Source organism: Cyanistes caeruleus, chromosome 10 (genome assembly GCF_971803275.1).
Source record: "Cyanistes caeruleus chromosome 10, bCyaCae1.hap1.1, whole genome shotgun sequence".
Classification (NCBI taxonomy): Eukaryota; Metazoa; Chordata; class Aves; order Passeriformes; family Paridae; genus Cyanistes; species Cyanistes caeruleus.
This window is the reverse complement of record NC_141710.1, coordinates 19,113,039-19,134,870: the sequence shown is the minus strand read 5'-3', so window position 1 is coordinate 19,134,870 and position 21,832 is coordinate 19,113,039. Positions and strand designations below refer to the sequence as shown.

Here is a 21,832-nt window from a genome sequence, read left to right as displayed (position 1 = left end):
CTCACAGCTTGCCGTGAACCAAGCACTGCTGCAGCCATCCCAGCTGGAATTGCAAGCTTTGGAAAAGAGAGCAGATGCAGAAATCCAATGGAAAAAGAGCACAACCTTCCAGCTCAGCAGCAGTAGTGGTAATTTCTTAATATTAATGAACATGTACCATGATATATGGTCCCATGCTAATTAAATCTCCTCTTCTGGAATCCACTTCTCCTTGGGGATATGGAAGCAGCTGAAAATACAGCACACACCTACCCTCTCTATCACCTCTGGGACTGCTGGATCCTTAAAAGTCCTCTCTCAAACAGGGCTGTAAAAGGAGATGCATTTTCTCCTTACTCCCCAAGGCAGCAGCAGTCTCACTTGAGCAATGGCCCCTACTTAGTCTGCAGGTGCTTGGGGTTTTCCAGTTCTAAAACATGGTATGTGTTTAAAGCTTTTTATTCACAATAAATCTGGATATTGTTGAATCCTCATGACTTTGGTCTGTTTGAAAGAAGTCCTTCATAAGACAGTGGTCAGAAACCAAATATGTGGGTCTGCATGAGACAGAAGCAGCCTTGTCTGAAATACTTTTATATCACATTAAAAAGCATTTACTGCCTGAAAGCATATCTAATATAGAGCAGTTAATATTTTTTCTCTCTTCCTTGTCACTATTACCAACGTCTTAATGTATCACTGGAGCATTTCCTGAATTCACTTTTCTGTTCTGTTTCAGTGCAGGCCCTGCTTCCCAGGAGCTCTTCTCTCTCCACTCTCCCTGTTTCTGGAACATTTCTGTCACAATGCTGATTTGGGAGCAGGGTCCCAGGTGGAAGGCATGGGCAGATACAACCCTCAGCCTGGTTCTCTGTCCTATTTTGGGGGAAATTTTGAGTTTAATTCCTAGCTTTGCCACAGACCTGCTGGGCAGCCTTGGACAAAAATCTGTCACTGATTGGAAACCAGGAATGGGGAGCAATGCAAAGGCTGCAGAAGGGAAAAAGGACGTTTTTGTAAAATCCCCCCAAAACCAGGAGGGTCCTTGCTGGGACATCAGCAAAGCAAAAACCTATAAATTATTGAGCTACTTCTCAGAGTTATTATAGCAGAACTGTGAAACCAGAAATCTTATTTTGTTTTCAGTTTCTCCCTGCATTGTTTCTGAGACTGTATTTCTTATAAACAAGATTCTTATTTCAGTATTCATTAGATTGTCTGTCAAGGAGAGCAGCTGGTGTTGATGAATTGATTAAGGCACTCTGAGGATGGTTCAGCTTAAAGAAGAAAAGGCACAACAGATTTCAAAGAAGTAAAAGGCTGCTGTGAACAATAAACAGCTTTTTTCCCCCCCCCCCACATTCAGGGTGGACAAAATGCTATGTTTTTAATTGCACAGAAGATTCAGATTAGAGAGGAAAGTGCTTTACCATTAAGGCTATTGCAGTATTTCAACAGGAAAGCCTTGGAGAGCAGGACCATGTGCAGCTCCCTGACTGCCAAGGGTCCTTCCACACCTACAGCCTCAGACCTTCCCCCTCACCTTCCTCATCACTCGGTGATTCACATTATTTTCAAAAAGAAACTCCAGAAGCAAAAGGATTCCCTTTATTCTGCTCAATTACAAGTACTCCTAGAGAAAGTGGAATAAAATGGTTGAAGAGCTGCACAGAACTCTTGGAATTCTTATATCCATGCAAAAAGTGATCCAGCTGCAAATGCAAAGAAGTCCCAATGTGCTGATTTCAAACTAACAGAGCACTATGGGCACAGATTTCTCATCCTTATTGTTTCTTATTGCCCAATTCAAAGGCACAATTTACCTGCAACTAGAAGAGCATTTGGTAGAAACACTGAGTCGATTTATCCACCCAGCCAAGCAAACAGTAATAAGCCAGGAGATAAAATAAATAAATGGGTCAACAAGTATTTCGCTCTTGAATGCTCAAGATAAATTATACACCTAAAGCCCAAAATTGGAGATCACTCATTGTCCAGACAACAGCACCAAACTACACCTCTATACAGCAGACATTTCCAAGAACTATTGGAGAATTCCCTGCTTGAACAACACACAAGGTAAAGTTATAATTTGTTCCCTATGAAAACTCTACTGAATGATTTTCCCATAGAATTAGCTGCAGGAACTGGATATAAATAAATAGAATAAAATAATAGAATATTTAATTCAGCACACACAGCAAGTTTTACCAATCTGAGCATGAGATGGTAAACAACACAATTGCAACAAAATACACAAACTGTGTCTTGGGAATTGGCTCCTGGCTTCAAATTACTCACTGCTAGAAAGCAGTTTGTTCCCATCCACCTAATCAGCACCTGACTTCTCTGCAGTGTTTAAGCAAACTGAAGACAGATGGGCTGTAGCAATAGAAAGTGAAAGAACTGCAAGACCTTCAAATAACTATTTGAGAAGTAAACTAAGTGCTATTCTTCACTATTGTCCTGTAGTGGGAATTTGCTACTTTAAAAACTAATCACTTATGAGAAATTAAGGGATATCTGTCAAAATTACTGTGGCTCCCAAGTAATATGAATGCACGGTTATTGTGTCATAAAAAAGGTCTTTTCCATATTTATGAAGTGTAACAGCCAGCAGACACTGTGCTCCAAGTGGCTTCTGGAACTGCAAATGATGCAGCAGCACATCTCTCCGAGCAAGAAAGAGGCTGTGAAGAGCCAGCACGGCTTTGGAAGAGCCCCCAGCCATGTCCACATGGCTTAACCCCCACCTGTGCCCCTCTGTCTGGCATTATTAAAGGCAGGCCACACACCTTCAGATATTCTTGTCAGCAGAAAACATCTGAAGCAAGGACAAAATACAAATTAAACTAAATGGAGCCTGCAGATTTCATGGTTTCCACCAAGGCTGAGACAACATGCAAGGAGCAGAAGGTTTGTGGTATGAGCACTTCAGCACAGTGGCACCCTGATCTTTAATGGATGGATTTTTGATATGTCAGGATAAAAAAAATCCTTCATACCAACACCTCTTTTCAGAAGTGCTGCCCTAGGACTGCTTGCACTAAGGTAATTGGGAATTTCCCATCAGCATCACTGTGAGCTGGGCCCTTTGATTCTCTCATTGGGAAGGCAGAACACTCAGCCTGAGCTGTCACCAGTCCAGTGAAAATGCTCAAGAACATCTAACTCAGGAAGTTCTCAAGGCTAATATCAGGGCACTCAGCATCTAGAACATGCCAGAAAAATGTGGGGGAAAAGATAATAGTCTGCTGAAAGTACTCAACCTCTACCGAGATGTGTTGACATTATTTTGAGTCCAAAATCTTGACTTGGTAACTGAAGAATTAATCTGGAAGCAGAACATTTTCACATGGCATCTGTTAAGAAAACCTGTCTTTATTAATCCTTCAACCAAGCCTTTATGGCACAAATTTTCATCAGATAACCACAAAAGCCCCTGCACTACAGAACTCCTGGGTCAGCTTTCCTTAAGGACAAAACACTAACCAGGGCATCATCATTCTCTACAGAATCATCAATAAATTCCTCCAAAATTATTATTCCATTACAGCTGCCCTGTGCTGACATCAGCAAACCAGAGATATTGCTTCAACTTCCATTAAATCATTTCCCTGGGAGGTAGAGAACACAGACTTTATAAATACCTGAGACCACAAGCTCCTACAGAGTTATAAGAATCAGGCTCTAACTGAAGTCCAAAGGGAAGATTTGGGAAGCAGTGGAATAAGGCACCTACCTGGAATGCTGTCTCCTCTTCACAGGATGGGTCTGGCCATCACTACCATGTGAAAGCAATATGTACATAACACAACACTGCTCTGTGGTTCTTGCACTTGTAACTAATGAAATATCAACTCACAGTCTGTCTCAGAACCATGAAACTGCTCCAACACTGCTGCCTCAAAATCCAGGTGATGCAGAAATCCTGCAATGCACTCAGACTCCAGGTGAAGGGAAGGCAAGACTGGTTTTACACTTGTAAAACGGTCCCTCCTCTGTTTTCAATTCATTACAGGCTCTTTTCAACAGCAAGTTTCAAAATATTGGAATGAATTTTGATAGCAGAAGGCTACTATAGAACAAACCAGCAATCTACAAGAGAAAGCAGCTATTTCACCATAAAGTTCTAGACACATTGAAAAGGAACTGTCTGGGTTCCCTCACTTGGACTATGACATGACCTACAATTCTAAAGAATGAGATCATTATACACATGATGCATGCATGGTATTTCACACGTGAATCTGAATGGTTTCACACATCTGAAATAAGTTACACAAACAATGTTGCTCTGCACAGCCAAACTGAGTCGCTCTGTAACACCACATCCCCCTGACATGAGATTCCATCACCAGGAAGGAGCTGCTCCCACGCCTCCAGAATCTTCTGGGCTGCAGCTGCAAGCACCACTGGACTCTTCTGTTCCACAGGTGCAGGGGTGAGGGGAAGATGGAGCATGTAAAACACAAAATAAATCAGTTCCCCTGAATGGAGCAGCAGGACATGGTGACGGGATGGTGTCACCATCACAGGATCTATGTGAGCCCAAGGATGCTGCAGCCACACCACACACTGCTTTACCTCCTGCTGCTGTTTGCACCTTGTCTTACATGAAAATGTGCCAAACTAAACATTAAAAATAGTGTTTCAGTCTGTCACTTCCCCAGCTTAATGATCTGCAAACCTTCCATCCCAAGTGTTTAAAATTATTGGTATAAAACATTCAGCCAAGGTAATATCAAAATATATTTTATTCTGGACCTCTTTCAGATCTGATTCAAATTACAGTTGTCAAAGCAATACAATGCAAAGGGAAACTGCAACAGAAAATGTGCCTAGAAGGGATATAAGGGCCTTGGGGACAAATCATTGTGATGTAGAACCAAAATACATCATAAAGTGTAATTAACATGGTCCAGGACAGTATAGAACATCTATATCAGTCTTCTTTAGACAATAATCATGAAAACTGAACAATAAAAGTCCTTTAAACAAGTACAAAAAACTGTCATGGGCTGGTTTACACTTTTACAACAGTTGTAGTTTAACTGGATAACTGAAGAAATGATGCAGACATTTTAATCCAGTGCTATAGGTAGGCTCACAGAATTAGACCCAAAGGATTTGTAACTCCAAATGAAACCATTACAACTACAATGTCAATGTCAGGAGAGAGAGAAAATTACTTCTGTATTCTAGAATTACTGTTCTGCACACTGCAGTCTGTTGAGGACAAGATTGCAAAGTACACTGGACTAGCAACAACATGCAGACTGTTTTCTTGTATTTACCCACAAATGTCAAAAAACATTATGAAGTAAAAATGAATGATTATTTAAAAATAAAAAAACAAAACAAAACAAAAACATGCCTCAAGTTATTGTCAAGCTTCAAACTTAAAGGCAGAGAAAGCGAATTATGTACTCAAAACTACTGATCTGAAGCACTATTAACACTAAATCTGCAATCCACTCGAAAGGGCAGATTTTCCTGCTTCGTCTGCCTCCCACCAGACTGACAGTGAAGACAGTCACACTTTCACAGCTCGTGGTATTTCAGAGCTTTCTCTAGAGGGAGAAGTGAGGACTGCTCCATGTCTCTCTCCCTACGGAAAATGTCAGGGATCTTGATGGAGATTTACTGCTGTCTCCCGAAGCCGTGTTTGCTTCTAACATGCCACAATGTTGCTTCTGCTTTCTTCAGGCGTCTGGAGAGGGTGGAAGTGATCCCACTGGGGAATGGCTCTACAGGGCTTTGGGAAGGGAGGAGCTATCCTGCTCTTCAGATGAAAAGGAACTGGGCTAAATCTGGCATGCCTTGCTCTGGCAAAGCCCCAGGGACAGCGGGGACCCTCGGCTCGAGGGGGATGTGGCTCGTTTTATCCACACCGGGGTTCGGCACAGCCCCGGCGCCTCCAGCGCTCGCCCCGGCACGGGCTCCTCGTGAAGTGACAGACAGTGGGATTTCTGGTGAAGTAAATCTGGAAAAATCAGGTCCCAGGGCTCCCCTCTTTCGCTAAACAGACAAAACCAGACAACCTTGCATTGACAGGCTGCAGCCCCCAGTCTGCAGTGGTAAGAGAGCTCCTTCCCGCAGCAGAACTGAACGCGCCAGCTGCTGAGCCGGCTCTGCTGGCAAAGCGGCACCCACTGCTCTCCCTAAACACAAAGGACATGCCCAAGGTACAACGCCCCATCAGACGCCCTAGCATGAGGTAAGCAGTGTAAGGAAAAAGGAGTGCTTTTTTCAAATGAAAATCAATTAAAATCGGTAGAAATCTTTGGCCTTTCTCTCAAGATGCATTAAAGTGTCACGAAATCAAGAAACATGCTTTGAAATGCCATGTCGTTCTGACTCTGGTAACTACTACCTCCCCTCCACCCAACCCAGAAAAAGAGGCACTTTTAGTGTTTCATATAAGATTTCCAATCATCTAGTAGACATGCTAAATAACCCTGCACAATGGTAGTCCCAGAATAAACTCAGTTTACCAACATTACAAAGAGTCTAAAAAAGCTTTTATGAAGACCTAGATATTCTCTTAACTACACTAAAAAGTCCACTGGTTGGGAATCTTTACATCAATTTAAAAATGCAGAAAAAGGTAAAGTAAAAATAGAAAAAGACGAACTCTACAGAAACCTGGATCCGGTCATGCAAAAATGAGAAACGGGATTCTGAGATGGACGCACAGAGAGACAGCGAACTCAAGAGCAGTTCATTTCTTATCCCATCATTAATTCTGAGCCTAGCTTTTCCCCTTCCTTTTATCCTTTGGGATATTTGCCTGTTACCGCGTTGAACTGATAAAAATAGGAATGACTCCAATTGTAAGACTGAGCATGTACGTACACGCTACACAAAGTCAGGGCCTTGCTGCCCTTTGGCTTCCCCTTTGAAAGGAGCAGTTTGGACAGTGCACCCCAGCCTGGAACACGAGGCCTCTGTGCTATGCAAGACAGGAATGAACGTCACGGTTCAGTGTGGTTTTGTCCGGTTTGTGGTTGGCAGCGCGCGGCGCGGCCGGCACGCGGCGGCTCCGGGCGTGCGGAGCGCGGGAGCAGGAGCAGCACTGTGGCATGCGAGGCAGGACAGCTGGACAGCTACGGCCGGACCTCGGCTGGGGGATGCTGGCTTGGGGACGTGGCCTGGCCCCAGGGCAGCGGGCACCGCTGGCCCCCGCTGGGGCAGGGCTCTGCCCGCGTGCCCGGAGCGCTCGAGCCAAGGGAGCCGGCGTTCCTGCCGGACCCACAGCTGACAGCCCCGGCCTGGACGTGCTGAAGCTCTGGTGTTCTCTATTTCTGAGTGTGTGTGATGCTATGCTGAAGCAATTAGAATTACAACCAAAACAGCTGATGATTGAGAAAGAGGAAAATGGCAATACCCTAAAACATGGCTGTGTGATTTTGCAGCTATGTCACGGAATTCCACCACAATTGTTTAGATTGGCTGAAAGAATAATCCAATAACTTTATGAAAATGAATAAACTGTCCATATTAAAATACAAAAGTACTATCAAGAATCACTTCTGACTTTCAGGATTTAAATTCAGTGCAATTGACAAATGCATTGCTAAACGAAAAATGCAGCTTAAACATACTCAAAACATTTGTGTCTATTCCTGGGAGCACAGTTTAAAATTATTGCACAGAATTTTTTTTTTATTTTTATTTTTTTTTTCATTAAATGACAGAGGTCAGCCACAGTCATGGACCTCCAGCAATAAAAGCAATATTTCAAGTGCCAGACACTCAATATATTAGGTTTCCTACATATTGTAACTCACAGGGTAATTGCTCTAAACATTTGCAATATGTTCCAAAACCCTAAAAATAGCTGGCACAGAACCACCACGGATAACTGTCTTTATGGATATGACTTGGTGTTGGTTTTAAACGCTGTGTGTGATAGCAGTATAATCCTGGGGGGTAGATAAACAATGTATTGTTGACTTGTCTTTACCACTGGCAAATTGCTACCCTACCTTAGCCAAACTCAGACTTGCTTCAAGTCGTGTTTATTTCATGGAAATAGCAGAAATCAATGCCTAATGAACAACGGTTAAAATGTCAAAGCTGCATTATCTCAATTAAATGAATTCATACTTCACTTGGAGGGGGGGAAAAAAAACCCCAAACGAATAAAAAAATAGGTTAGAGACTAACAATCATAAGCCACAAAATTAATTGTGATTGAAATAGTGTTATAAAACCGATAACTTTGCAAAGCTCTGTAATATAAACCATTCCTTAAGTAAAATGTCTGTGACATAAATTTGACAACCTCTCTTTTTATAAATTTACACTCTTGGAATCTTATGCAAGACATGATGCAACCTTTTCGACTACACATACGCATAAACACAACCTCATGCTATCATTTACAAATAAAATCACTATTAGTATACTTTTAATCACATGAGCAGAAAAAGGTTTGCCATATACATCTGTCATTGTAAGAAAAATACTTGATATTGTAAACAGAGTAAAAGACACTATATAGTAGTGATTATTAAAAAAATAGCAGCTTACATCTACCCTATATTTGGAGAAAAATGTAGTCACAAGATACAATAAACTGCAGGACCGGAGCAGCAGGGGAATTAGTGCAAGTATTCATCTTTTAAATAAGCTGAATCACTGCTATTAAAATAAACTTGAAGCAAGTCCTCTGTTTAAGATTTTTTTTTTTTTAAATCTAAGGTAGTAAACATTTTGCCTCTTAATGGCAGTGTTATCAAATATATGCCAAAGGTTTTATTTTAATAAAGAAAAATTACATGAAATACTTTTAATACTGGAGTTTGGTTACAATTATACATCTAAGCTCCTACAAATAATGATGGCCAACTCTCAACGAAGCTGTGGCATGAACCCTTGTCCAGAAAGATCTTAACCTCTTAAACAAAATCCCCCAGCTATACTTTGCTCCTTTTCACAATAGTGCACAATTGAACCATATTTTAGCTATGGTCTTAAAGCAACAGAAGATGCGTTTTTTCCTCTTTATTTTTCTCTCTTCTTTTTTTTTTTTTGCATCCCTGTTTGTTTTAGTTTTTTTTTCCTTTGTTTTTGTGCCCTTCTGTTCTTAAGTTTGGCAGAATTATGTCCCAAATAAGAAATTACTGCATTTCAGCCATGTCACCAAAAAGTCAAACATAGCACAATACCCATTTCCATCCTACTTTGTAGATGAGGATGTGAAGTATCACGCTGCAAAGAAGGATTTTTTTTTTCTTCTCTCTCCCTAATCCCTTTTCCACCCTCCCTCTGTTCACAAAATTGTGCTCTGGGAGCCACAAAATGTACCAAGTATTATCAGGTTCAAACTACCTCTTCAAAGAATTAATCGAAACATGTTTCAAAGAAACTCTTTTTTTTTTTTTTTTTCCCAAGGTGAAAAAATATAAACAAGAAACTAAATCACTCCCTTACTTCATGCATCCGTAAATTTAACCAAAACAAAACAGAAAACCCAATGTTTAAAAGCAAAGAAAAAAAACCTACTGCTGCAGATTTCTGTTAAGTCCATTTTCTCTGTACACACAAACTGTTCAACTACTGAGAAGGAAAACAAAAATAATCCACGTGAGAATGGATTGCATGGGGGAAGGGGTAATGAAGGCTGCCATTAGTATCTTCTGATTTTGGTATGTATATGGGTCTGCTCTTGTATATGGTATATTTCTCTCTCTCTCTCTCGTGCTCTTCTGTTTTTCATATCCAAAACCTTTAAATGTTATTTTGGGGCACAGCAGATTCCAGCACTTGGTGAACAGGATTCACAAGCTGTGACAAAACTCTGTCATCCTCTTCAGGGTGTAAATTTTTTTTTTTTTTCTCCTCTTTTTTTTTTTTTTTTTTTCTTTTCTCCTTTTTTTCTTTTTTTTATATACAGTATATGTATATATTTCTTTTACATTTGGCTGTAGTGGACTGGCCATGGTTCGATTGGGACTATAGCAGTACATGGGTCAGGGACAGTCATTTTGGCTATGTACACATTCATAGTCGGTCCATGGCTTCCAACTAAGAGCGCTATTTCCGGAGGTCTAATACACAAACCTGCAAAGAGAGAGACACAGATACAGCAGCTGCACAGCACCAGGGCCTTTACATTCTGTGGGGAGTTTCAGGGCAAAACCTGTGTATAAGCTTAACCTTCTATCTATTAACAATGATTAAATAATATCAAAATGACCAGGTGAGCCCTTTATGAACCCCCAGCCAGCCCCAGTGCTAAGGGCACTGCTGCCTCCAGAATTATTATCAGAACAGCAACATCTTATGTAAGCTGTTTGCTTACATATTTAATACTGTGGGGCTGAGAACTTATTCTAATCTAGTTTGTAAAAAAATAAAATGAAATTAAAGTACATGAACAAGAACTAAATAGATCAGAAAAAACAGTTAACGGTGTACAAATTCTAGTTTTACTCTTCCCAAAATCTCCACCAAGTAGTGCTTCTGGGTCTGTCAGATATAGAAATCTATTAGTAAAATATAACCACACACAAGACAATACCAGCTGCAAGCACATTTTAAACAGAGTGGAGGAGAAGGGCTTTTGCTAGAGAACAATATAGAACAAATTAAGCCAAACATTTTTTTAAATATCAGAAACTAAATGAAAACAAATCTATTCCAAGTACAATCAGCCTCTTGGGCCAAATTAATTGGAGGACTGGAAAGGTTACACAGTATGTATAAAAAAGGGTCATCTGGGGGAGTGATAATTAATTTCTATTCAGGATATGCCATGAGCTTTTGTCCTTTTATGATACTGCCTATACTTACAACACTAAAATTATATAAAGACGAATCAAAATTAATTCTCTAGCATTTAGGCTTCTTCAAATCTAGAACTTCCTATTTTGTGATTTGAACTCTAACAACTCTAACTCTTACTTACCAGCAAGGAGCACTCAGGAGGGAATGCTTTGGCACCTGTGTTAAGATACCACCTGAGACTGCACTACTGAGCTGCCAGGATTGCTTTTTGCTGACGTTTGTTCAAGGAAGTTACAGCACTTCAAAACACAATTCCCTTATCAGCCTTATGTTAATTTTGCTTTTCCTTAGGCTCTCCTCTGCTTTCTTTGCAAACTATGGAGAGACAGAGGCAAGCAAATGCCCCAGGACTGTGCTCCTTATGATGACTGCACATTCCCATCCCACTGCAGCTCTGCAGGACAGTGTCAGAGCAGCCAGGAGGTGATGCTCCAACACCCTGCAGTGAAATGACAGTGGGAGCATTCATGATTAGTTAAACATGATTTTATTCCCTGCTCTTCCTAAGCAAAGTAAGCAGACTGATATTTATATATAGCTGCTGACATTTTTAGGAACTTTTTAATTACAAGCATTTAGAAATCTGCACTTTGTTTGGCTGTTGAATGCAATGCAAAAGGTATTTCACTCCTGTCATGCATTATAATATCACCTACACTGAGCATTTTCCCTCAAAAAGAGCAGAAAAAGAAAAACAAATTTGTTTCCAAACCAGCCACACTGAACACACTGACACAGCAGGCCCAAGAAGGAACAGAAAATATAAATTGGAGATATCTCCACCTTCTGAGCTTTTTGGACTGGAATAAAAATATTCTCCTTACAATACCACAGCAGCTTCACCACAGTTGAAAACCTACAGGTGAGCTGGCTGTATTCAACCTTCAGCTAGAGAAGGAAAATTTATCTCCACTGTTGGTTAAAAGATTTCCAGAAAATGTTTATTATTAGAACACCCACCAAGTCAAGCAACACTTACTGAACCATCTGAAGCACTTGCTCCAACTTTGTCTCCTGCTGCATTCCAGCAAACCTCAAAAATCCCTCCTGTTCCCCGATAACTGTGAACTAGGGCACCTGTCTAAAAAAGGGACAAGGCAAGTAATTAATACAACAAAATCAAAGTGAACAAGCACAGTTTGTACATGTAAAACTTCCCCACTGCTTTTAAAAGCTGAAATTCTCAGAGGAAAGTGCTCCAGCAGAGATTGTGGACAGTCTCAGCACCTTGTTAAACAATGTGGCACAACCATTTCACCTTGAGTTCCTGTGCTTGACAGGCAAAGCTGGGATGGTCACAACTACTTCCAATTACTGAAATGAGCCTTTCAGAAATTAATACCCAATGCCCAGAAGCCAGAGACTGAATCATGCCTGACAAGGTCTTTAGAGTTTCAAACATAACAATCTCTTTTATTTTTTGGCAGAAATACAAAACAAGTAATAGTGTCTTTTATGAGATATTTTCACAGAAATACTTTCTCATCATTATCTTCCCTCACTTTGCATTCTCTTGTTTGTCAGTGAAATTCAATGAAACAGCCAATCAGATTAGTATGTCTAAACCCAGTCATCATTTTTCACAAAAGCCCCTGTTTTAGCAAGAATTTGAAGTTCAGAGTTATCAGAGACTATTTTTGGATGAAATATGTTCTTGGAGGAACTTTGTTCAATTTGGAGTTTTGTCAGTGAGTTTTTGGTTTGTTTGGTTTTTGTCTTTTTGGGTTGTTTTTTTTGATAAGACAATGTAAAGACAAGTATTACTTCACCACAGGCAAGCATTCAAAGTGAGAAATTAAATGTACAACCATTAAAAGAAATAATCTCAGAACAAAGAGAAAACCAGTGTGTTAAGAATGACAAATCTTATTGTGGCTGAAGTATGATGGATAAACAAAGGTTGAAAGGATGGAAAAGACCAAAACACAAACTTCTCAACACAGAGAAGAGCAATACCTGTGTATTCCAGATGTGTACACATTTATCAAAGGAGCCACTGGCCAGGTACCTGCCATCAGGACTGAAAGCTACACTGTACACAGGTTCTTGATGTTTTGTCAGAGTATGAATACAAATTCCTCTGTCTACATCCCATAACCTAACAGTAGAATCAAAGGATGCACTGTCAAGAAAAAAAAACAGATTAATTACATCTCAATTAAACATACTTTTGTTGCTAATACAAACAGAATATGATAAAGTATCTTAAATGCTTCAAAACATTCTGTGAACTTACATTTATAGAAAGTGAGGTAAAAATAAATGTTTAATTAGCATTTAAAACCAGGATTAGATAGTACCTTGCTAACATAAGATTGGCATTTGGATTATTTGTTCCTGGTCCTGTAGGACTCCATTTGATAGTATAAATTTCTTTGTTGTGTGCTTGTAAGTCATGGACACAACTGTCTTGTTTCATACTCCAGATCTATGATAAAAAGAGAGGAAAACACAAATAATTTAGCACATTATTGTACTAAAATACATTTTACATGTTTCTTCTTCATCATTTGCATGCTGACTGTTACACTTTAGGCCACTCAAAATATTTGCTATGATTGCTAGGTTTCTAGAGTAGTTATGCCAAATTTTATTCCAGGACCTTTCATTCTTGGTGTTTTAAGCCCCCAACAAAGTCAATGAGTAATAAAGGTGCTGCCTGTAGAAACAAAACTGCCTGAGGGAACTGCAAACCCCTTGGAAAGTGCAGGGATGAAAGCAGATGCTGAAATGAGAAGAGCAATATGTAAATGTTCATGCCTGAGTTGATAAAATATCACGGTCCTATTTTTAAATTAACTTCTTGCTACACAGACTGAGCAAAATAAAGGGACAGCAGAGAAATTTTCTGTTTTCCTAAAAATCCAGAGACACAAATACCACTATGGCATTTTCCTGACTTATTAGCATTTGCACTGCCAGATTTCAGTGTTCAGTACTTCACAGAGGTCATTAGAGGACTCCAACTCCTCTAAGATCATGCTCAACAAAAAAAACCCAACTCCTTTATTCTATTAAGAGTTTACATTGCTTCTGCAGAAGGGATTTGGAAAGGCTTTTATACCTTTTCCTACATGTTAAATTTGATAAGGTAGATAACCACCTGAATGCTATTTTTAATAATATGTGTCTCAGTAATGCTTTTAGTTCACTTTTTCTTTTAGAAAATGCTACCAGGAGCATGTTTAAGCCCAGCTGTATTTAAGATGCAATTGAGGTGCATGTGTAAATAAATGGTGCTTTTCAGAACTGCTGCTTTGCTGAAGAGGAAATTGATTTTCAATGTGCAGACAGAATTGAAATTTTATTTCCACTTTAATTGATGAGATCAAAATCTAACTTCTCTTCCCAAAACTAACATAGATGAAAGAGTCCCTATCAGCTGCCCTAGAGAATATTAAGTTGTAGATAGAAACTAACCAAGTAAATAAATCACTAGGCACCTTCCACGTGCTTCCAAACCTGGTATTTATTCCCTCTGCCATTGAAAAGTAAGTGATCCACAAGTGATTAGTGATGTGTAGACTTATCCTCCAGCACTTGACATTTGAGCTAATATTGAACAAAACAATAACATTCTTTGCAGCCTGGGCTCCATTCGAAACAGCCACCAAGAAGTTAATTGCTGGAATCCCACAAATGCTGACACATTCCCAGCTGTCACCTCTACTCACAGAGAGGCAGCAGCAACAGCTCCAGCTCTAGCCTGGAATTCATCACCCTGGAGCTGTTTAAGTATTAAATACCTGGCTTAAGCTGGCTATTTTGACTCCGTCCACTGCCAGTGGAGAACAACTGATGCTCTCAGGGGTTTCCTGAGATCCTGAGAGGGATTCCTTTTTGATGACACTTGACTTAAGACATTTAACTTAGGAAAGGATAACTTGCTCTTCAGCAGTGCTAGACAGTGCTGGCTGGAGATGTCTAGACATCCAGCTTTAGACTGAAGGCTTAATGCTTAAGTGTTGGTATTTAGATAAGGTGATTTCCCCTGCCAGAGCCTGACTGTGTGCCAACAGGAGAGATATGTGGCTACTCACTCATTCAACCATTCCCTGATTAAACAACAGTGAGCTGGATGGAATTAACTGTCCCAAGGGTTACTAGCAGGACAGTGCTGTCAATGTAAAAAATGTATCCTGAAACTCTACCAAGCACAGTGCTGAAGGTCCCAGTGAATGGAAAGCAGTACAGGAGTAATGGAAAGCATCTGTACCATGGAAGCAGCACAGGCCTGCCAGGCATGAACAGCCTCATTTCTGCTGGTTTGTAAGGATCTCTAGAGCGCCCTGAGGTCATGTGTGTAAGTTGCAGTGTCCTCTGCACTCACAAGTTTGATCCTGTTCTACAAGAAAACAAGTAGCTGTGAGTGATTTGGAGGACAAGTGTAGGTGTGATTGAAAACTGCAAAATGACTCCTGATGAACTGGAAAAATCCAGGAGTGCACAGGAAGAAACAACATGCCAAAGATTTTAACTAGAAAGAAGGGGAAAGCAGAAAAAAACCAGGAAAGGAGCAAGTTACCCATTCTTGTATGTGCTACTCGACATGCATTCCAACTTTTTCTTTTGAACAAAAGCAACCATCAAGCATGACAGCTTAACGATTAATGACCTGATTCTGTAAACAGCTAAAAGCACCTAATAAATCATGCTCCCAGTCTCAGGCTGGCAGCCTGTAACAAGTTCTCTGGACCAAAGCTTGGACCTGATTAACAAGGATTTCTAGGATTGCCTAACCCTTTTATATTAAAAAAAGAACAAATATTGGTCAACACAGCAAGCACAGTGATACTGCTGGAATATCCAGGCTAATGGAGTGCATTCCAGAGTCCTACAAAGTCAAGGGCCAGCCCCAGAGCTCCCATTACCTTTAGAGTCATGTCATCAGAGCAGGATGCCAGCAGATTACCAGTTGGATCCCATTTGATTGCATTTACTTCATTCTAAAAGTTAACAGTGAGAGTAAGTTGGAGTCTTTCCTTCCATCATAAATGACAACTTACAAAAGATAAAGCTGGACAGCAGTTATGAGCATTTGCATAGCTGTCAGGCTTTTAACACTTAATTTTTGTTCATAGCTTTGCCTTCAATAACAACAGCTTTTTGCTATCCATTTATCACACTTCCCATGCATTCTTGTACACCATGTGGTAAAATCTTGAAGTTATCATGCTGCTGCTTCTTCTATAGCTCACTCTTGCATCCTGGCACTGGTAAAACAAGCTGCACACGGGGGTGAGAATTGTTCTGATAATCATAGGGATTGTGATTACCATAAGACCTTAACCACAACTACCTTTGTGTGCATCTACTGCCTGTAGCCAATGCCCATTACACAGGTGCTGGGTACTGGTTAAGTTTATTGGGCCCCCAATCTCTCACTAATAAAAATATCACAGAGCAACCCCCTTTTTTGAAGTACTTACTGTGTGACCCTGGAAGGTTTTGATGGGCCTATCTTGTCCTAGTTTACAAACGTGAATACACATGTCTGTACTGCAAGAGGCAAATGTGTTGTTACTCTGCCAATCAACATCTAATGCTGGTGCTAAAAGGAAAAGAAAGATATTTAAAGCTACAGTACGCACTCTGCAGGAATTTGATGTGCAAATTTAGCATGCACCACCTTGGAACAAAAGCCAACAAAGAGCAATCAATTTTAGAGCAGTTCTGAAGATAAACACTATGAACAGTAAGAAACACAGCTACAACAAGTTTTACACGAAGTGGAACAAATTTAATACAAGACATCATAATATTTGTAATCAAAGTTATAGAGAAGACAGTGCAGCAGGACATCAAGTTGTAGTTAGGGCAACTATAAACAAATCTCAAGAGGCAGCACAAGGAACGGGTTCCCACAACTTCACACATCATTGTGCATCAGCTCATCTCCACCAACATCTCCTGCTCGTGCTCAGGGATGGCAGCCAGGGAAGGGTAAGGATTTATTTCCTTTCTCAGTTCCAGCATTGTAAGGTGTAGTAACTTGAAGCTTAATCATGGGCAACATGTTCCATTTGCTCAAGCCAGCTATTTATGGCAGATGGCACAGAATGAACTGCTGCAGTAAGTGCTGAGCTGATGTTTTTGACTGCTGTCATGCCACTGGAAATGTGGCACAAGCTGAATAAAGAATGGACCAGGACACGTTTCTTAAAAGCCCTTCAATGACATGTCTGTCATCCTCTCCATTCTGTTTTCCAGCTGATTCTGACAGGATTGCTCAGCAGGCAGCCCACAAAGCAATTTGTCTGACCTCCTGCACTCCCACCCCAGCTGGCCAGTGATTGTTTGTGGCCAAACAATCTGGGGACAGTGGAACAATGAGATATGGGGTGGGATCACTGCAGCAGGAGGATGACAAATGCAGTCCTTAGGTGATAACCACTAACCCCTTGTGGCCCACTCACATGATTTGTCTGCCACCATACTACAGAAAGTCAGGAATACTTGGATTATTTATCTCTTGTGACTTTTGTGGAACTGCAATAAAACTGTGAGTTATAAAATCAGAACAAATCCATCTTTGTTGACATTCCCAAAATTCCAGTATGGAACTCAGTAACCAAAGTCTACCTGATTTAAGATTTTAAAATTATGCAAATAAGCACCATAAACATCAGACTTTTAAATTTATTTTAAAAAATAACAGCTTTTTGTCTTTTCAGATGACAAATCTGAATGGTGAAATCAAGACTTACCAGAATGAAATGGAAACTGCTGCTTGGCTTCGCCAGTGTGGGCATCCCAAATAATTGTGGTCTGTGTTAAACAGATAAATAAACAATAAACAAACTTGTACAAATTGCTAATTTCCCCACAATTACCATCACACCCAAGTACAAGAATACCTACCCTGCTCACCATCACCCAAACCTGCTCTTGATTATACATTTCTAGAGTTTGATCCAGTACTAAAAGAAATAGTAGCAGATGTACAGAAAACAGTAGATAATTTAAGACTGCATTAGAAAGGTGTTTAGCCACAACATTTTGGGGTCTAGAGGGAAGATGGAATTTGTGGGCTTTTAAACAGTTTTATCCCCTTAGTCCTATTTATATTCTTGTAATCCATTCCACACACCTACTTTAATTTCAAATACTTGTATATTCAAATTGTAGTATCAGCTACTCACTTGTTCCTAAGGAGATGTTATTAGCAATTAGTCACATGCTGAAAAATTTAAGGGTGTAATTTTATTCTATGTTGCTCTCTGCCAATACTTTCATAACCTTCTGAAAGGTTAAAGAAATCTTATGTGACAGAATTAGTATCATATCATCAGTGTATTATATGCCAACATCCCTGCCCTACCTCAATGATCAGTGAAAATTTTGACACCGAATTCCATGGAAGCATGAACTGATCACACAAAATAATTATGGAAAAGGGACCTAAGGTTGGGTCATTCGCTCTGCTAAAGCAGAATATTTTCCAAAGCATAATCTCAGTTTGTTTAAGAAGTTTTATTGACTGAAATGAGGTTTCTATTTCTTCCTTCATTATTTTCCTGCAAATGAAAGCTGTACCTCCACAAATATTTAAAAAATGGCATAACCATCACAGATGCCAAAAGAGTAAACACATCCTTTCCATGCTTTGAGAGATTAAATTTTCCTTCCTTTGTGCCAGCACAAGCATTTATAAAGCTGGCTAATAAAGCATACCAAGTAAATGCATGCAGGGAAAAAAAAAATAAAAAAAAAAAAGGAGAAAATTTACTACTTTACAGTGACACTGCCAGTTTTAAGTGGTTGTACTGAGGTTGCAGTTTGCCACTCTCACTAGGAGAAAACCTGTGCTGACTTCTGCACCTTGAATCAGTTACAGAGGAAAAAATCAACTCTCCTTACTCTTGCAATAGTCTATTTGATTCTCTGAATTCACTTTAAGTACATTTCCCATCAGTCTGTGCCCTTCCTATCATTCATAAATAAAACCTCTCACACTAACAGCAGCTCTGAACTGAAAGACCTTGTAAACCTGAATTTGTTTAGAGATGTGAAATAAAACACAGTTAAACAATGAGCTCCATGGCATTACACAACTGGCACCTCCCCAGTCACATATATCAACTTTCCTTATGTTCCAGCTCTAATCTTTATAATCATTCTTAGGTTTGACTGATATCCAACTCAGCCTGAATCTATCCCTTTAGTACAATTCTTTTTTTCCTGAGGCTTTGCATGTAGTGGTTTACTGAATTAGGATTAGGTTTTACAAAGGTTTCATGTTTCTGGTTTCAATACACTTATTTTCCAACTCAGACTAACCTAAATGGGAAGAAATCCACAGACATTGAAAACTAGGAAATTAAAATATCTCAATAAACTACTATAAAACCCAAGGAAACATAACTAAGCATAACAAGATCTTTGTAAGCACATATTTACATCCCATGCCTTTGGTTTCATTTACTTACTTTGCATAGTTTTTCTATTTTGCTTACAGTTAGATTATAACGGTGAAGGAAAGAATTTTAATTTTACCAAAGATTATCTCACCTTGTCCACTCCTGCACTTAAAATGAAGTTTCCTTTCTTGTTCCATTTTAACGCAAATATAGGACCTTTATGTTGCCCTAAGGTGCTGGCAAGATTACCTGAAAATTTATATTGATATGAATACATTAAAAAATAAAAAACTATGCCGTGAGCCACAATATAGGAAAATATATCGTAAATTAAGAAGTATTTTGCTTACCATCTTTAGTCCATATCCTTGCAAAGCCATCATAAGACCCAGTTGCTAGAAGTGTACCTTCACTCTGCCAGCAAAGAGGTTATTTATTTATTCATTTTTACTGCTTAACTCAAAGCTAAAGAGCACAAAACAAATTTGAGGTAGAATTGATCGGCATAGGATTTACGACATTCAGTTTCACTGATGGCAGCTCGTTAGAAAGAAGTTCCAAAAGTACAACAGAAGTTACAACACCGCTCAAAACGGAAATATTGAGCTCTGACAGCACGAGGTGAGCAGGGTTTTCCTGGGAGCATCTGGAGCACTTACGTTCCAATCCAGCGATGTCACGTCCTTGTTGCTGGGCACGTCCTGCCCCCCTTCCCGGATGCAGTGCCGGAGCACCAGCTGCGTGGAGCCGCTCGTGCTGTTCTCGCTGAGGTTCCATATCCGCGCCGTCGAATCGCCAGAGCTGCAAAACACCCCGTGGGGATGGAAATGCTGCTGTTTACACATGGGCAACTCCATTTATTTCATCTATATATTAACATACATCCTTAGAATGGCGCTCTGTAGGAGTATATAATGTGCAATGCACCATATACTGATAATATACAATATATTAATAACAGGTGCTATTATAATATATGGTATGCAAAGTAATAGATAATATATATTATACTTATATATAGTTATGTAAAACATATAGTTTTTATATATATTACATACATAGCATGTAATATAGAATATATACTATATAATGTAGCAATGTATATGCACTATACAATATATATGTGATCTAACATATATTGATTCTGTATCATAATTATACATAATTTATACTTATATACTGTAATTACATGTTTATTATAATAGATTAATCATATATCTAATAATTATGTAATAATTATACATAATTTGTCTGTTTAGTATTATTTTATTAATATTAATTTTATTTAAATATTAAATTATATTAATTTAAGAATAGTATAATAGGAGTATAATAAGATAGATGGTAATAATGATAAAAATATTGATAAAAATAATGTTAATAATAATATTTATAATGATAATATTTATAATAATGTTAATAATATTGTTAATAATAATAAAGTTAATAATAATGTTAATAATTTTAATAATGTTAATGATGATGACGATAATAAATAATAATAATAAATAATAGATTAATAATAAAAATAAAAATAATGATAATAATGATAATAATGATAATAATAATAATAATAATAATAATAATAATAATAATAATAATAATAATAATATTAGTAACACACACGTGGGTACTGCACGTACCCTGAGGCCAAAAGGTCACTAACGGGATTCCAGGCACAGATGAACACTTCGGATTCGTGGCCACGCAGCACCACTGCCTTGTTGGGAGGGATTTCCACATCTCCATCTACTTCCATCATATCCGTGTGATTATCTGTATTATGGGAAACAACAGTACAGAGAGGTGGATTTTAGTATTTTGGGATATTGTGACTCCTGTATGGTTCAGATTCTTCTGTGATGAGTGCAAGAATTCACAATTTATGCGATTCAAAAATTTGATAGAGCTGTCACACTCTTATTTTTTCAGTTCCAATTAATGAAGCTATAAACAGATGGGGAGTTTCGAAAATGTGAGAAAGCTCTTCGCCCCTGTAAACCTTCATATCCAAATGGATTTAATTTAGGAGCTTCAGAAATAGGGCCAAAAGTTAATTTTTTGCTATGCTAAAAAATAAATGCTGTTACAAGTACTCTGTTTTTCAGGCCCAACACTGCATAGCACAATATGTTACTAGTCTAGCTTGTGCTGTAAGAATGCATTTATAACACATTCATTTTCAAAAATCCCTCTTTTCACCAACTGCAGTCAAGCAGGTTTTAAACCTACATCTCCAACACTCCATATACAAAATGACTTTAATAAATATAATCACATTTGGTGACAGAGCAAACATAACCAAGCTTCTCAAACTTCATCAGCAATTACCATGGAATTATGGCAGTATAACTTTCTGCGTGGAAGTGAGGTTGAAACCATATTGTTCTGTAGAACAGTCTGGGGGTAATTCAAGTGACAAAACAGTTTTCTTGGCATCTACCATCAACCATTTTCTATTATTAAAAATAAATTCACAATGACTGCAAATGCAGAATGTAAGAAGTGCTGCACAGTTCACCTGTTCCATATTTATTCACTGCGGTTAAAGAAATAATTTCACAGCTATTGCTTAATTTAGCATCAAGGGTTTCTGCCACTGTTTGTGAGAAAATAGGAAAGACTATTAAAACGTGAGTATTTTTTCAGAAGGAGCACCATATAAAGCATTGCTTCAGAGGATCGATGCCAGTCTG

The 21,832-nt window shown here is 38.9% G+C and overlaps 1 protein-coding gene across 11 annotated transcripts in view; it reads right to left on the bottom strand.

Moving 5' to 3' along the window:
* Nucleotides 1–9,895: 9,895 nt before the first annotated feature.
* TBL1XR1 (TBL1X/Y related 1) overlaps nt 9,896–21,832 on the bottom strand; it is a 105,476-nt gene continuing 93,539 nt past the window's right edge. For all 11 annotated transcript variants that reach the window (XM_086844319.1, XM_086844320.1, XM_086844323.1 and 8 more), the window contains 11 exons: nt 20,780–20,912; nt 19,796–19,937; nt 19,487–19,550; nt 19,288–19,385; nt 17,484–17,544; nt 16,206–16,327; nt 15,648–15,722; nt 13,077–13,204; nt 12,733–12,898; nt 11,756–11,857; nt 9,896–10,050 (listed from right to left, as the gene is read on the bottom strand). In XM_086844319.1, the coding sequence (XP_086700445.1) occupies nt 10,024–10,050; nt 11,756–11,857; nt 12,733–12,898; nt 13,077–13,204; nt 15,648–15,722; nt 16,206–16,327; nt 17,484–17,544; nt 19,288–19,385; nt 19,487–19,550; nt 19,796–19,937; nt 20,780–20,912 (1,118 nt within the window). In that variant the 3' untranslated portion in view covers nt 9,896–10,023. The remainder of the gene's footprint in view (nt 10,051–11,755; nt 11,858–12,732; nt 12,899–13,076; nt 13,205–15,647; nt 15,723–16,205; nt 16,328–17,483; nt 17,545–19,287; nt 19,386–19,486; nt 19,551–19,795; nt 19,938–20,779; nt 20,913–21,832) is intronic.